Source organism: Taeniopygia guttata, chromosome 6 (assembly GCF_048771995.1).
Source record: "Taeniopygia guttata chromosome 6, bTaeGut7.mat, whole genome shotgun sequence".
Lineage (NCBI taxonomy): Eukaryota > Metazoa > Chordata > Aves > Passeriformes > Estrildidae > Taeniopygia > Taeniopygia guttata.
In genome coordinates, this window is record NC_133031.1 from 8,196,602 (window position 1) to 8,213,940 (window position 17,339).

The following is a 17,339-nucleotide window of genomic DNA, read 5'->3' on the forward strand; positions in this document are numbered from 1 at the left end:
GGCAAGCATCATGTTCTTTACCTAATTCAGTGATGCTAAAAGGAACAGAGCTCTTTTCAGGCTCTGCAATGAAAGATACTTTGTAAAGGACTTTTTTTATAGTTTTGGTGAACTGATGTCTCTTGTGTGTAACCACTTTCAAAGTCTTTTCACACATAAGGCATTTGAGGAAACTGGGTGAATCCTTGATAAACAAGCCAGCATAGAGAATGGATCAATAATTAACTGCATAGCTTTTGGCAAGACATTTCTGGGATTTGTATATCTTACTGGCATCTTTGGGGATTTTTTTTCATTGCTTTTTTTTTTCATCAGATAATCAAGAATATTTTGAGAGGCATCGGTGGCCGCCTGTGTGGTATTTAAAGGAAGAAGATCACTACCAGCGAGTTAAAAAGGAGAGAGAAAAGGAAGATGTTGCACTGAACAAACATCATTCAAAGCGGAAGTGGTGCTTCTGGAATTCCTCTGCTGTAGTTGCCTGAGCAAAGCAAATAAGGGGAAATCCATAGCCAGAAGTTACTCTTATTGTTAGAAATAAGATGAAGTTCAGGTTTTCAGGAAACTGTGTTCCACTTGTGCATTTATTACTTCTAGGGTCAAAAGCACAAGCTCACCGAAAATGAGCCTGGAACAGCTCCTTGAAGTCATATGTATATTTTTGACTGGTAAGCAGATAAATGTCAACCATTATTACATTACTTTTTATACAAAAAAAAATCCAGCATTAATGTTTCAATCTCCAGTTGAGAAATATTTTTATACTGTCTGGTGTATTTTGTTCAGACAAAATTCTGGATACTGTTTTGTTTTACAGACCACAAAATAACCATGTAGCAGCTTTGTAATTAGATTTTAACTATTTTTACTATGCGAGTACAGTGAAATAGACAATCTTCAGTCATAAGAGACTGCTTTTAGAGTATCTCATAAAAAGTCATCTTAGGAAAAAAAATCTAGCTGTCTACTATAGGTTGTCTTTTTCAAACTAAGTACTGTGCACTGGTAATATAATTAGATGGTTATTTCCCCTTTCTAAAGCAAAGGGTTAGTATAAGATCCAATAACTGCAAGATATAGAGTGCTTGATCTTTGCTCAGCTGAAAAATAGACAGTATAATTACCTGTTCAACTGCAGGGAAATGTATTTCTAATATTTGCCATGTAAGTGCAAATAATTATGACTATGTGGGCCATGTGAAATCTAGTGATTCTAAGTATTCAGAGGTTTTATACGTCTAGATCAAAGAGGATATTTCTAAAATCATTTAGAAGGGCTTATTAATTTATATCCTTATACAAGTATGGATCTGAATGCAAAAAGCAGTTACACTGCTTGCATTTGAATTACTGCATGGCAGTTACCTTGTTCTGCAGGATCTTCACCATGCAGCCATTCCTCATGCTGAATTCCTTTTTGCTTCAGTGCAAGCAAATGAAAGGGCTGCACAAACAAGTAGATGTTATCTAATGTTCCAGCATTTTGTAAGTGAAATAGGGTCTTCAAACACAAGATTATGTCAGTTTAATCCAAATTATTTTATAGCTTTTCCCAGGTAGAACTTAGAGTTTTAGGTTATTTTTAAGTATGTGGTATATTTCCTGTGGAAGTAGATGTTCCCAGAACGCTGGAGGTAGACTAATGGCAGAAAGGCAGGAATTCTGCCCAAGTCTTGCAAGACAAGCTTCCAGTGTTTCCAAATAGCCTATGCGTTTATGACTTTTTATCAACCACTACTCTAAAGCTGCAGTGTTACGCTAGATTACATAAGGATGAGAGCATTTTTTAAAAGACCAAAACTCAAATACATAGACTGTAGAACATACACATGCAATCCTGTGCAATGTCTCAGGCACAACTCTGTAACCAAGGTAGTATTGTGTATTAGGTTTGTTAATACTGTTCTGTGCTGGCAGCTCAGCACACTAATGTGAAAAGCTGTTTGTTTGTGGTTTTTTTCTCTGTATCCAAAGGCAAGGCAGTACAGTCACCTCCCAGCACTGTAGGTCAGGAAAGGCTTTGTCCTGAAAGCCATGAACACCTCAACATCTTTGCATTCTGCACGGACTCATGCCAGGCTGAGGCTTCCACAGCTGGGTGGTGGGAGCCACCAGCACAGGAGGAGAGGCTGCTCTACAAACCTTCATGAGGAGAGCAAGTGAGAGATTCCTACCCCTCTGAGATCCATCACCACGTGGTGATAAAGAAGGGCTATAAACGATGGTTGCAAATATGTCTCCTTAATTCTTGGTCAGTGACAATGTGGACAAGAACATGGAATGAGAGAAGGTGTATCCAGACAGAAAAATAGCTGTTGTCATAAAATGTTAACCTGTCACATTTTAAGTAAGTATTGCTACTAGGTTTTACACAACCAAAGCTACTGTATGATTGTAATCTTGCCAAACTGTAATGGATATATAAATGAACCTGAGGTATATGCAATAATATCCAGTTATTTTAGTTATCAGCTACTATAACCAAGTGGCTGGTTCATTTGGTTAATGCTGTCTATGGCCTTTAATCTTGGTGGTTATTTTGTGTTTTTTATTTTGGAAAAAAAAACATTCAATAAAACTGTTTAGTTACAAATTGTCTCCTAGCTCTTTAAAGAAGCTACCTTAATTTTGCCTTGCATTCTTCCCTTTTTAGTGTTGCTTGTAAGCATTCAGTTGTGCTATCATTCATTGAATTTTACTGAAATTTTGCATATTTGCATAGCACATTAGGATTTATGGTTGGGAATATCACAAGGAAATCCTACAATTTGCATATGATATTGGAAGGTTTGTGCTTCTCACTTACTGTTAAACTGCACAGCAAAAAAAAAAATCAAACCTCTTGCCACTTTTCCCCATGGTTTCTAATATTTAATTAGCATGATATTACCCAAGGGACATGAAACTAATTGGTCATGACAGACACAGGGAGGAAAAATGTAGGTAAACAGCAGGATGTCTGTAAGGTTTTCAGTATGCTCTGACACTGTTTTCCTCACTTTCTCACTGCCTTAGTTGTTAACCATCTTACAGAATTCCTCATTACCTATTAGCAAACCCTCAGCTTCATTAATACAGCTTATTTAATTGATAGATGTGTAAAGTTGGTACTTTTCTAGACAATTTTTTCAAGATATCATGCAAAGAATGCCATGTTAAGAGCTTTGAAAAAATCACTAAGCAATTCGAATGACACTGAAAGTAAATACATTCAGTACAGTGTTTGTTTTTCAAGCGCTAGTTTATGAAAATGTTACATATCTAATTTACTTTTGGAATCAAAATTTTATTTCTTTAAACTTACCATTAGTATAAGGTAATGGGCTCAAAAGAAGACTGATGATGTCAGGTGTAAAAATGTTTATGACAGAAGCAGTAGCATGGGAGGAAGGAGCAAGTCAGAAGCATTGCTCTCCAGGGTATACTGTTTGAAATATTAAGACCAATATTAAGAAGTCTTTGTTTCTGGGGAGTCTCATTCATCTTACCTCTTAGAAACAATGTTTTCCTATTTGTTCTTTAAGACAGAATTTCTGCCAGCAAGTTTTTCTTCACCACAACAGAAACCAGTTTCTGTGGCTTCCTACCTGCAAGTAGCCCACCAAAGCCAGAAATAGCCAGTTGTTGTGTAAGATGGGAGTGGCCAGACTTCAGCCACAACTCCCTGACTTAATTCACTGAAGACCTACTCATCACAGTCCTTTAGTCAGATCAGGCCTCAAAGCGAGCAAAGGTAAGCTAGACAGTGCTACAAATGTGGGTATGTTTAGAAGGGTTGCCTAGTAGAAGAGAGTAATCTGGAAATCCCTTTTGAGTACTGAAAACATGGTTCTAACAGAGGGGGTAAGGAAAAGCAGCACAGTGATTTATTGCCCTAATTCTTCAGCAGCTTGCCTACAGGTAGCCCTCAAGAATAGCTTATGCCTAGACATGTTTGATTTGTAAAAATGGGGGATTTCTTTTTTCCATATGCAAATAACAAGCACTGATAGAGCAACTGAAGGCATCTTGGAGATCCTTCTCTCAGGGTCAGGTCTCTCATCCTCTGTACAAAGAGGTTTAGATAAAGATCTAATGTAGTAGATAGGATTAATTTTGGTACGCAAACTCCAGGATCGTGACATATTTGAATTCTTCCAGACTTTAGGATTAAAGTCTGGTGAAGAGATTTGCTTTGTCAGATGAAACTACAATTTTGTCCCTATTCTGTCCCTTTTTTTTTAAATCACAGTCTCACTACTCTTGTCACTGGATAGGCCAGCATTTATTTACTCTGAGTTGGATTCCAAAGTATGTACTATGCAGTGAGATGTCTTTAAGGGGTATGCTTGCCACTCCTGAATCCTCTTAGATTTTTGGTCTATTAAAATGATCTAATAGCATTTGCATGAGTTTACTTCTCCTGCAGGCAAGATTCCCATTGAAATGGATGAGATACTACACACACACACACTTGGGGCTTTGAGGTGCTGCCTAATGAATTTCCATGTTATCGCTTGCCTGTGTTCCAAATCTCCCAAAGAAGTTTGCTCTGTGCACTGCATGCAGGATAAGACAGTGTGTTAGCAGTGATAATCCCCATCCTGAAGGCTCTACAATGGGATAATTCATTGTCACTTACCTTATGCCTATGCCTTTAGCTAAGAGAGCACAACTCATGTCATGGATTCACTTTGCACTAGCAGCCAGAGTAGTGAGACTATTGTATATTTATATATGCAAACTAAATCCCTCACCGCTGCTTACATAAAAACATGATTTCTGGTATAAATATGAAAAGCTTTTGGATCAAGGCTGCAGGAGGCTAAGATGGAAATTTGAACATTAGAAGATGGAAGAATGGTTATGCTAATATATCCCAGCTCTAGAGAAAATCAAACTGAAAAGGTAAAACTGTGATTCAGGGCAAGCCTAGCATGGCACAACAGACTTGTGATGGCTCCTTTATAACTGTTCAGCCTCACCAGCTGGTTTGTAAGCAGGCCACATAGCTACAACATCCCACTGGGATGTTCTGCAGCAACACACATTGCCAAGAGGCAGGTCCTGCATCCCACCCCCACAGCATGAGGGGCACAGGTTACAGTGAAAACATTACAGTACATTGCTAATTCATCTCAAGTCTTTTCCTGTATGCTGCTACCTGTCTGTCCTTTGGCCTGCAGAGCTGTCCAGTACCACCTCCTGGACATCATATATCTGTTTTGCATATGTTGTATTTGTATATGTTTTTGTGCCATCTTGAAGGACAATCCAGAACAGCAAGGACCTTACCCCAACACAGGAAGGATCTCCAGCCAGTTTCCTTCCTAGTGGCAGCAGATACTGGAACCAAGCTCTGTGGCAGCCAGATATTGGCCTGCTTAGGGATTTCAAGATAAAAATAATATAAATTAACAAATTTGCAAAAACACTCAAAGTCAGAGACTGGGTGACTGAACACACAGGCATGAGCTGTGTGCCAGCATGGACAGGAGTATTTCAGGTACCATCTGAAGATGCTAAACTGGGAGGGGGATAGTCCCTGGACATAGCAGCTCTGATTTGCAGCTTTCAAGAAAAGCAGCCTTCACCATTAGACAGAATTAGCAAGCTGGGTGCCATCCCTCTGTATTGCACAGGTCTGAGGCCATGGAGGGCTGTCTCACCCCCCACCCTCACACTTATCTGAAGTTTTAGATAAGCAGCCAGGTGAAGACATATAACAGTGAAGATTTTCATAAGAAATTTTCTTGCCTTTGACATTAAAAAAAAAAAGAAAGGATTCTTTAGTCCCCACTGGGATTATTTTTTTTTTTTTTTTAATTTATGGCTGTATAATAAGGATTACATGGCATTCCGGGTATTAGTACTGAGTATTCAAATTATCCTCAGAGGTTATAAAAAAACCCCTACAATTAGCAGTTTATGAGTATATGATTACATTTGCATCTTAGTCATTAAATATAAGCTGGTCATTCTGAGTACATGATCAGATGTGATTTTCTCCACCACCCAATATTTTAAGTGTTAGTTATGCAGTACATATTACAAATAAATTTCTTTACATATTTCTCTTGGGTCCTCAATTACAGCTACTTGTAAAATTTTGTGGATCCCTGTGCTCTTTCTATCACATTTACATTTTTCAGTTATAGAGTGTGCAGGGTGAGTTTCTAAATAATTAGCAGGTCTCATAATGTGTTGAAAATCAGATGATGGTGCCTTTCGCACAAGCACTCTAAAGAAAGGGAGTTTCTGAGGAGTCCTGGGGACTCTCTGGGGTGGGAAGATCTCTGTGAATCCTCTGTGCTCTTGCAGGAACAGGACAGCTCTCCCTGCACAGGAAGAGCTGCATCAGCTTGCAGGGGATGTGATCAAGTGTCAGCAGTCCTGCAGTCTGTACGACATCCCACAGCACTCTGCAACAGCCTCAACCAAGTGTGACCACTCACACATTTACTGCTCATCTCCCAAGGACTCCCTCAGGCTGTTCTGTTGAGGCAGGTCCTCCCCAGCTTTGCTCCCCCTTCCTTTTGGCTGGCCAAGGACAGCAAAGTCTGAGCGTGCAGAGGTGATTTTTGGCCTGCTGGGTGCAGTGCAGCTCCCACAGCTGCACAGCCCTGCCCTTCTCAGCTCTCCAGGGTAGGAAAGGTAACAAGCTGTAGACAGATGTCTGCCCTTAATGGGTTTTTTTATCTGCTATGGGGTTCTGATTGATTGTTTGCTGTAGTCACAGCAAGGTTTGTTTTCTGGAAGCTGTTTGTTAAGAAGATAGGCGGAATAAGAAAATTTAAAAAAAATTACTGTACCAAAGATTATTGGGTGATTACCTCAAGATAATTGGGTAATTAGGTTAAAGACTTGCTTTCCTTTCTGCTTAGGCCTCCAGGATATCTGAAGGTGAGGAGGTGACTGAAGGTCAGCACAGGCATTGCTGGGCAGAATTTTCCTGTTAATAGAACAGATTGCTCCTCTGTAGCTGAACAGAGGGACAAGAATGCTGGTTCCTGGGAGTTTGTTAGAATCCATGAAATGATTCACCATCAGTTTTTTCTGCTTCTTAATTGGAAAGGCACTACAGTAGGTGCTGTAGGGCTCCAGGAAGTGTTCTGTGCCCTTCATTGAGTTGGGGTACAGGGAGCACATGTGCCAGGCATCTGTAAAAGGCAGGCACTTGCTGCAGCTGTAGGGGTAGCATTTAATGGCCTTGCTGCTCTCTCCTGGATCCATGGCTTTTGTTTTGACATTGCTCACCTGCCCAGCCCATTAATTGAGAGACTTGGGCCAAGGAGTGTCATCCTAGAACCACATTCTTCCCATGGGCTTCAAAAGATTGTTTCCTTATATCTGGTACCCAGACACTGAACAGAAATCCAGCAGTCTTACCCACTGCACTTTCAGCCTTTCTAAGTTATTTTTCAGTCCCTGTCAAACTTCCCACGCAGAGCAGTCAAGCTGCAGAACTTACCAGATGACACTGGGGGTGTGAAGAGCTTTGAGTTCCCAGGTAACCTGTAAAGGTTCATGGAAGAGAAGTTTACTGGGAGTTCATAAATGCATAGAAAAACATGCCTGGATGAGCAATTTCCAAAGTCAAACAAATAGCAGGGGGTTTTCAGAAGAGCTGTTGCTAACTGGTCATGCTCTTTGTTTCTCTGGGTATCAGGTTTTGGCCACTGTCAAACAGAGTGTAAAGGACAGACAAATCCTTGGTCTGACCCAGTAGTGCTCGTCTCTTCTCTCCAGAAGTGCTGGGATGAAGAATTCAGTGTAAGAGGGAGGCTTTCCCCACCTAACCATGTGCTCCTTTGCAATGAGCCTACCTAAGAACCCTATCCAGCAGGGTTCTTTCCATGCCCTTTGGCTCATCACCTTCCTCTATTGAAAGTTCTTGTGATCCTCTAATGCTATTGTTGTAAATGCTAATCGTAAATCCAGGTGACACTGACGACAGCAGCTTAGCACACAGCACTCCAGTGTGCTTTCACTGCACCACCTGCACTGAATGGAATTACTGCACATCTACTAAGCCACATCTTGGCAGGCTGGCCAGCATCCACAAGCACCCATAACCACTCTAGCACACTTTGCACCTCCTGGATGTTTATCCAAAGGTCTGTTAGGACGTTTATCCAAAATTTGTACCAGACTGCTCTCTGGATTCCTATCTCTTGTTCAGCAGAGTTGAAACAGAAATGGTTTTGCCAGGGTCATGCAAATGATCAAGACCTGTCCCTGATCTCACCTTTAGGTGCACAACTGATCATAATCAATGCTTAATGGATTGTCAGGTGTAAGCTACAAGCTCAACAGCTTTCTCTGTAATTGCTTCATCAGCTATTTTCTTTCAGGGACATGTAAGTATAAGACAGATCTCTTTAACTTCCCTTTTGGCTCAATTGCAATACCTAGTGAGTAAAATCCAGCCACATTTTCCCCTTGTCCCTTCAACAGTCAGCTACACCATCATCCTCTGATTTAGCATCAGCTGAGTGAAGCACTAACTAAATCAAAACCATTTGACACAGGCGCTTGGCATTTCCTGAGCATCCTCACTCTTTGACAAGGCTCTAGCTGGGCACAGGGAGGGCAGACTGGCACAGTCTCTGTATTATTTCTGAGCTCTCTGTGCACTGGCATACTGTAGGAAGCCAGCAGGCTCCTCAGGAAGAGTTAGCCCTTCTAGCCAGCCAAGCAAGCAGGCATCTGTAGTGCATGGAGGGTGGTCTTCAGCCTGAGGTGGAAGCCAGAGAACCCCAAACTTAAGGAAGGTGGAAAGGCTCTCAGGGAGTAACTAATCATTCCATTAGCATGAAAGTTGGATGGCATCAAATGAAACTAGCACAAGGTAGATTCACAACCAAAAGCTCCTCTTCACACCAGTGTTAGCTGAGCTGCAAAATTTCTTGCCAGAGGACACAGGCTGGAAACTTACACAGCTCCCGAAAGAAACCTTTAGGGAAGAAACCTATGAAATACAGATCATCACCTCTACTTCAGAACTTAAGCCTAAGGCATTGAAAGTTGTGAATATACTACCAAAAACCATTTTGTGCTTACCTTTGTTTTATATTTCCTGGAGCATCTGCTGTTGGCCACTGTCAGAAGCAGGAACCAGGGCAGAGCAGACTTTTGGTTATCTGCTTGTGGGTATTCCTTAGACTGTGATTAAGGACTCTCCTGCCTCACTACAAACACCCAAACCTGCTGTTCCCCTCCCTCTGCTGCAGCAGAGTCCCTTGGCTTCTACTGGGTGCCAGTTCAGGAGCTCATCACTTGCCTTATGGCAAATACAGGTTCAGCCCATGAAAGGGGAGGAGGGAAAGCATAGGGATTTATCCCTCTATCTATTCCTGGAATGTTGTAGTGTTCCTACACTGTTGTGTGCCCAAAAGGAGATCAGAAGATATCAAATCCATGAAGTGACTGTGGAACTGAAAGACTGCAAAACAGACACCCCTTTGAGCACAGGAGTCACACCCAGGCATCAGCTCCTGGGAGTGGCACGTACTAGTCCTGCCCAATATTCCTAATGATGCAATCTGCCCTCAGACTTCAGTGAATGCTGGTTTTTGTTCTGGGTGATGCTGAATCATATGGGGATGCACAACACAAATATTATCTGCCAGTGATTTAAAATAATCTTGAATCATTTTGCCCTAACCAAGCACCCTAAGTGATGCTGTCGATTCAGCTCTTGTGATCCTCAGGGTCACCTGCACTGCCCTTCTCTCTAGGAATCCCTTCTGCCTCTTGGGAATTAATCAGTTTCCAATTCTAGAGCTGCACAGTAGCATATTAACAAAAGAAATCCCTGCTGTGAGCAGTGATAGTAGGGAAAGAGGGAGATATGTCTTGCCTTAAGTCTGGCCCTAAGCCTGTTGCTGACTGCAGAGAGCCAAGGTAAATACATGTCCAGCATCACTTCTGCCCGCCCTCGGCCTTGCTTCTTCCTCACTTGGCTGATTTTCACAGACAAAGCACCATCATTTAGTGTGATACACATTCCTCCTATTGCACTGGGAATAATCCTTCATTGCTATAAGCTTTTTCAATTTTCTTAAGGCCTTTTACTACTTTGCCAGCATAGCATAATTTATTTTGTTGAGTGGTTTACACATTGAAGTGTGTGAAGTTGTATTTATATGTCTCTGATGAGTTCTTTCCTGGCTAGTGGATCAGTGCTGTGGGGATTTTTTTTACTGTAGCTTTTTTGCTTTCACAGTGCAATTTTTCACCTAAAAATGAGACTCCAGACCTGCTGACTTCTGCCACTTCACACCAGTTCAATTCTCAACTCCAGCAGACACAGTAGAGCCTGGCACTTTCCCTGTAGTGGGAGCTTCTCACTTTTGTCCAGAGTAGTTGAAGACCCTTAAAACAGCAAACTGCACTGTCCCTCTGAGGTGCCGTGCTTGGGTTTTCTGGCTTCATGCCCTTAGTCTAACTTACATATGTTTTTCCAGGTATTTCTTACATACAGTTTTAAAAGTTTAGGTTCTGTCTACTCTTGCTTTTAAAACTGAAGTGGCTCTTTCTTCTCCATACATTCTTCCCCCTTTTGGAACACAAGCTTTTTGTAAACTATAAGATGTGGGCAACAAGTAGTGATTAAACCTGGCTGTCAGTGTGCTTCACATCAGAGCACAGCTAAAGGTACACTTGTTTTTGTGCAAGTGCCATGAGTGACTGAGAGCTTGTGCAGCACCTCAGGTAGGACAGAACAAGGCACAGTCAGAGCCATCAGACACTGCCCAGTCCTCACTACTTTTTGTGAAAGCATGAAGAGGCAACACACTCCTCCCAGATATGCCAATAAAGAGATTTCAGTCACAGCACATCACTTATCTGCCATAAATGCCTTTTGGGAAGTGCCCAGGTTCAGCTGAGAGTCATGTTTATGTGAGGCTTAGGACCAGGGTTTTTTAATAGAGACCCAAACCTTAGAGAGAACACCTATATTTGTCAATGGAATATATATGGAGTCTATTGTTATTCAAACAATCTGGTTAAGAAAACCCACAGATTTTCCTAAAGACAGATTAAGATGATTTAAAGTTCAGGGAGAATAGCACCTTCTGTCCTAGCCCTGCCTCACTGGCATCCTGTTGGGCAGGCTAGGCCCTGTGACACTTACTGCCTTTTTGGAAGAAAAATTAAAAGAGTATTTAGAGGAGGCTGAAGTGTTCATGGTAGGGAATAGGAGAAGAAGCCAGGCCTTGTTAGTAGATGCAGAATCATCTCCCTGCATTCACCTCAGCTGAGGAGGGTCTCTGCAAGCCTCATGCACACACTCAGTTCCAGGTGCTCCCCTGGTGCCATCACCCTCTGACCTCCAGCTACACTGGAACAACTCATTGGGCAGGGCCACAGGTGAGTCGTTAGGACAACTTCCCACCCTTCCCTCTGGATGAGTGCCACCTGCACAGATGGCTTCCCCTTGGCTCTGCTTTCTGCTGAATTGTAGGTATTGGAGCCTGCCTCAGATCAAATCTGCCTTTGCATTGCTACTAGAACAGAGCTGTGTGGATGGTTGTAAAACAGCATCATATTCCCTCAGAAATAGCAGGCTCTCTTCCTGGTTTGGGATCTTTTACCTGCTTGTTCTAAGGGTTTTGAGGATTGCCAGGAGAAGAGGAAAATGTGTCAAAAAAGGCATTACAACATCTAAAGAAGGCAAGCTAAAATCTGAACGAGCTGTTGGGAGCCTCAGGAAATAGTAGTAGCTGATCATTAACTTTTTCTGAGTAGAGCAGGCAGTGCTATAAAAACATATTACCAAGATTAATTCATTTAGTACCACAACACTTCTTTTAAGTAGGTGGATTACCTCCTTAAACAGGGAAAAAGTAATAGAAAAGTACTCTGTGGAAGTTAATTGGAAGTGCATCAGCTGCACAGAGCCCCACACCTACTTGTACAATTCCCTCTTATAGTGTTGAGCAAAGCATTTGCCCTGCTATTAGTGACCAGCTGGGATTTGTGGTCAAGATATCCCACATGGCAGCTCATCCCTACAGTTATTAGATGCTTTACTACTTATTCCTTAATTAAACACCTCTTTCTTTAGCACAATAGTGTAGTGTAGCAGCAGGGAGCAGTGACTGAAGTACAGATGATGGGAATTTACAGCTATTTTCTTACCAGAGGCATCCCGCGTGTCATGAACTAGCACAAGCCAACCCCAGTGAAAGCAGCAGAAGAAAGCTGATAGCCAGCTGAGGTCCTGGATGTCAGAACTAGACAGATGAAGCTGTAAGGAGCCCCTAGTTCAGCCTAGAAGCAAACATATAGGTTAAACAAACACAGACCTAAACTGCTAAGAGCAGGCAACCACTGATGCTCCATGGGATGGAAGATTTTATGCAGAGAGTTTTTATAGATTTTGGAAGAGAAAAAAAAAAATCTCCTTTTCCAGTTTACACTGGAATAGAAGAAAAAGATCCATTTAAACCCAAGAAACATGAAGCAGTTTACCTTCTACTTCCTTTAGCTCTAAGGACTCTTGCCCTCCAGCAACAAACTCTGAATGAGCACCTTCAGTTTTTATAACCTCCTGTTCCCTAGAAGCTTTTGCAGCCCCTCCCCTCCTCTTCCTCCTCCCCTGGGCTTTGTTTCAATGGGCTTTAATCTACAAAGTTCAGCATAGGTTTGAATTGTTATATCCATATTTTTCTGCTGAAATTGTGTTCTACTAAGTGCAGTAATGCCTTCTTGCTTTTGTTTTGGAAGGAAAAAAGTTTTAATTAAAAATATTTTTATTTTTCCTAGTGTAAAACTACTCATACACTTTGACCTGTTCTTCTGTTGTGGAGTCATCTGCCATAGCCTTGTCTAAAATTTGGAGCTTGGATCTCAAAGAGGGCATCTCCTCAGAGGATCTTGAGGAAGAAAGGTAAGAGAATTCTGCAGATCATGAGAGAAAGTGGTGTTTAATCCTTTTGTGTGTGCCGTTGCTTCACTTTCAGTCTGCAGCTGAAAGTTTCCTGAAATTGTTCGCATGTAACCTTTCTTCCTTGGTTCCATCACACAGCAAGGCCTGAGGAAAGATTTCAGTGTTTTGGTGTTGCTGTCCTTTGCACAACAGAAGGAGAACACTCCTCTTTGTCTCCTCCCTGACCTCCCACAGAAGTGAGAGGCTCACCCCTTCCTTGGAGCAGCCTTTCAGATGATGTATCTGCCTGTGTCATACACACTGCACTTGGGGGCAGCCTGTGGGCTTGTAGGGAATGCAATGTATGCACCTGCATGTGACTAAATAGAAGAAGAAATTACTGGGGATGCTCACATGCTTTGGATGTGTCCATCTGAGAGGCTCTGGAGCTGTGTGTTTTCTTCAGCATGATGAAGCTCTTGGGGATGTTCTGCCAATCTCTTCAGGTAAACACTCCTAGTGCTGTAATTTTACCTGCTGCCAGGAAAGTGATGGGCATTTTATAGAACAGATGTGGGTCTGTTCACTTCACTGCTCCTGCCAGCCCTGTTACTGCTCCTTGGGGCAGTGACCTCCTGAGCCCACCGTGGTCATTGGGCATGGCACAGGCCCAGGAGGGCCCTGGGATGGACCTGCTGCCATCAACAGAGAGCTCTGGGGGACCAGTCCCTGCACACAGATGGGGACAGCTGAGCCAGGCCTCACCCCTCCCCTCTGGGCCCTTGCAGCAGGCTGGTGTGGGGAGGTGGAATTTTTTGAGGTGCTTTGTATAAGGCAGTGGTTGTGTTCATCCAGCAGATCTAGGCTGACAAACCACAATCAAGTACAGCTAGTTCCTATAACAGTGGGGCTATTTATCTTGCAGTCTCTCTGAGAGGCCTAGGGACTTTAAAATCACAGAATCTACTGAGTTGGAAGGGATGCACAAGGATCATCAAGTTCAACTCCTGGCCCTGCACAGCACCATCCCTAAAGACCCACAGCATGTGCCCAAGAGTATTATCCAAATGCTTCTTGAGCTCTGTCAGGCTTGTTGCTGTGACCACTTCTCTGAAACAAGAAGCCTTTTCAATGAGAGCAGACACTGATAATCCCACGGAGCCACAGGACATTAAGCCTCCAGTATTGATGTCTCACTTTGATCCATTTATCTGGTCAGAAAGTCTTATGGGGCCAATTGAGATCACATAGCTCATAATTTTATAGCCAGAAATTATTAAAATAATAACAATAAAGTAATAATAATAAACCTTCACTTACTTTAATGACAAGTCTTTATGACTGACATTTCCTCCAGCTTGCATATAACTCCCATGGCCTGAAACTCTTCTGTATGAGTCCCATGCTCTTGTTCCACACTCCCAAGGGTAAAATCTGAAAAGCTGAGTTGAACTCTTCAATCGGTGAAAGTCTTTCTGGGCCCTTATAAGAGAATTCACTGAATAGAAAAATCTTTCCTTTGGAAGCCAATTTATTAAAATGGCAAAGTCAAGCACTGTCAAAATCATGGCAAAAGCTTTGAGCCTGTCACTTTGAAATTGTAGGGCCAGATGGTGAAAAACTTTTCTGCTGGTCAGGGAACTTACTGAATGCTCAGCTACTTAGACCAGACTGGTTTTTGGGTGGTTTTATATTATGTTTTCTGTATGTTTCAAGAACTAAACTTGTACTACCTCTCATTTGTCATAAGCTAACAGCACGTATCACCTGGTGTAGGCCAGCTGCTTGAGGGTAATGTCATGTCCCAGAATAACCTTTCCATTTTGGCCATGCCTTTGGTAAATCAAGGAAGCCTGTGAGCTTATTCCTTGTCATGTGCTCCTCCTCAATCTTAGCAAGCCACAATTGTAATGCAGTGGCATGTTAGTTTTGCTTTGTTTGGTTGTTTTTTCCCCCCAGGAGACCTGAAGTAACAGAATACTTTCAGTATGGGGCTTAAGATCCAGACAGCAGGACAATCCCTGTCCTAACACAAGGAATGACTGCAGAATAACTAGTGCTGGTTGTGGGCTGGCTACTGAAGTGAAAACTGCCTGGGGTATGCCTTTAACATGCTCTGAGGCTGTTCAAAATTCTGGGGGTTTGGTTTTGTTTATCTGGTTGCTGCTGAAGAAGCTTTCCTTCCTCTGGTATTTTAAAGGCATGTGTTGTGACCTGTCACTTGCTAGATTTGTTTGATGTGAAATTTGAGTCTGGCCATGGAAAAACACACTGCAGGAATGTGTTTATTTTGCTCTCTGCTGGAGGTAACACTAGATTTCAGTTTTCTTGAAGATTCAGCCGAGTGTTGTGTTGTAAATGTAATAATCACATTCAGGAGGAAAATTGGCATGTGAGATCTACAAATGGAAGGCCCAGAGCCTGCAACTTTGCTTTAGCTTCTCCCAGGCAAACAGCCACATTCCCACAAAGCTCATAGCAGAAATGGTGTTGGAAACACCAAAGTTCAAATTCCCAGCTATGTCCATCCTCCCTAGACACAAAGGCAGTCCGCCGAGCCTGTTGGCTTCATCAGCTGGGAGATACTCTCCATATTTCAAAATACCAAATGGATTTTAGGGCCATTTACTCCTATCCTAAGAAATTACAGAAATCAAATCAAACAAGCGATGGAATGAAAGCAAAACCATTTTTCAATGCTGCATGGCTGCAGAGAGATTGTCAAGCACAATCATTTACTTTGCAAATGCTCCCTGTTTAAAGTAACTGTTATATGTATGCAGAGTACTCCCAGTTCATATGACAATATAAAGATGTTGAGAGCTAATTAAAACAGTTGATACTTGTTCAAAACCCGAAGAAGGGAAACCCTGGACAAGCACTGCTTTTTGTTATCCATAAACTTGTCTTTTTCTAAGTCAGGGTTATTCTTAACTAAGAAAACATTACATAAAAAAATTATTTTACATAGATGAATAAAATGCTATGTATAATTTTTTCATTGCAGCAAACCATAATGTTAGAGCTATTTTTTTTATTCTTAGTGACATGAGAGCAAATTAAACTCTACCTTATTTCTCTAGTTTTCTCTTCAAGGGGACCAGTCTAGTTTTAACTGTATATGGAGTAGCCACCTGATAACTCTAGTTAGAATACATTTAATTTTTTTTAAGGAAAAAAAGAGCATCTCCCATAGATTTCTTTCCTGTAGCTTTTCAGGAAGAAGTTGAGTGCTGTCTGAAGCTCCCCCAGCACAGGGCCATTCAAGCACTGCAGTGCTTGTTGGTGCCTCCCCTGCAGCTGACAGTGTGTGTGCTGCATTGCAAGCCATCCTGAACCTCCTGACATGAGCTTTAGCATTCCTGCTGCAAAGGGGCACAGCGTGGCTCGGGGACTGGGCTGCTGGAGATGTGCAGTGAGAGTTAAATCACAGAGTCAGTCCCTGGCTGGGCTTTCCAGGAGCTGAACGATGATGTATGGGGAGTCTCAGAGTTAAGTCAATGACAGATTCTGCTAAAGACTTTCTTTTTCTTTGTGCTCAATCTCTGTCTATAAAATTAATGTTACTTATGGAAATGGGTATGCTATGTGTGATTTTTACTTCACTTTGAAAATGCTTCAGTATAAAGCAGCTGCTTTAGTATTTTTCCCTGCTTACCAGCACAAGTACTCTGACAGGTCCACATGGCATAGCAGAGGGACACCTGCTGTGTATTTACATTTATTTATGATATTTTACTATGTGAAAAATGCCGTTTTACCTAGACTATATTATAAGCACTTGAATGAGAACTGGAAAATTATTAGTGTGTGTTTTCATTCCCAAGAATAATTATCAAAGTACAGCTCCTACACATTAGCAGTTGCATTTCTGCCTCAAGCAGCTCAATGAACAGAATTATTACTATAAACTTATGGTGGTTATTTAGCTGTACATCACCCTGTACATTGATAGGAGAGAAGAAAATCCTAATGCTTCATGTACCAGCACTGGGAAGAATTTTACCAGGCATGTGACTGTATAATCCCACGGCTCTAAGAGCAGATCGAGTCATCTAGGAAGTATTTGACATACTTCTGCTTTTAGCTTTTGCATTTAGGAGAACACATCAACAAGTAAAAATAAGACCTTATATTTGAAGTCAGTGTTGAGGTCCAGCTTCTCAACTGCTATAAATGTGACTTTATTATTACTATTATTTACCAGCAGAGAATCTATTCAAGCTTATGAAAGATACTTTAAAAATGACAGCCTGCAAAAGAAAACCACAGGTGCAATTTTGCACACACGTATCAAATCCAAAATGGAAAATCTGGAGATTAAGCATGCAGATCTCAAAAATATCACTGCAAAACTGGCCACTGTGGACAATTGATAGCAATTGGAGAGACTGATTATGAGTCTGTTGTAGTTTAACTATATGGACTGGCACTCCTGTGATAGTTGCTTTATTAAGCATAGTCATTTTGATCATTAATTTCA

General features: G+C 41.7%; 1 protein-coding gene and 1 long non-coding RNA gene across 4 annotated transcripts in view; one reads left to right on the forward strand and one right to left on the reverse strand.

The window, feature by feature from the left end:
• The window catches only part of RHOBTB1 (Rho related BTB domain containing 1), a 49,294-nt gene extending 46,701 nt beyond the window's left edge, over positions 1–2,593 (forward strand). For all 3 annotated transcript variants that reach the window (XM_030275766.4, XM_002188133.7, XM_030275767.4), the window contains one exon: positions 316–2,593. In XM_030275766.4, coding sequence (XP_030131626.4) covers positions 316–485 — 170 coding nt within the window. In that variant the 3' untranslated portion in view covers positions 486–2,593. The remainder of the gene's footprint in view (positions 1–315) is intronic.
• Positions 2,594–3,911: 1,318 nt separating this feature from the next.
• On the reverse strand, positions 3,912–9,407 carry LOC140684423 (uncharacterized). Its single transcript, XR_012056671.1, has 3 exons — positions 9,043–9,407; positions 7,451–7,494; positions 3,912–5,359 (listed from the first exon to the last, which is right to left on the reverse strand). It is a non-coding gene; the product is annotated as an uncharacterized lncRNA (long non-coding RNA).
• Positions 9,408–17,339: the final 7,932 nt, after the last annotated feature.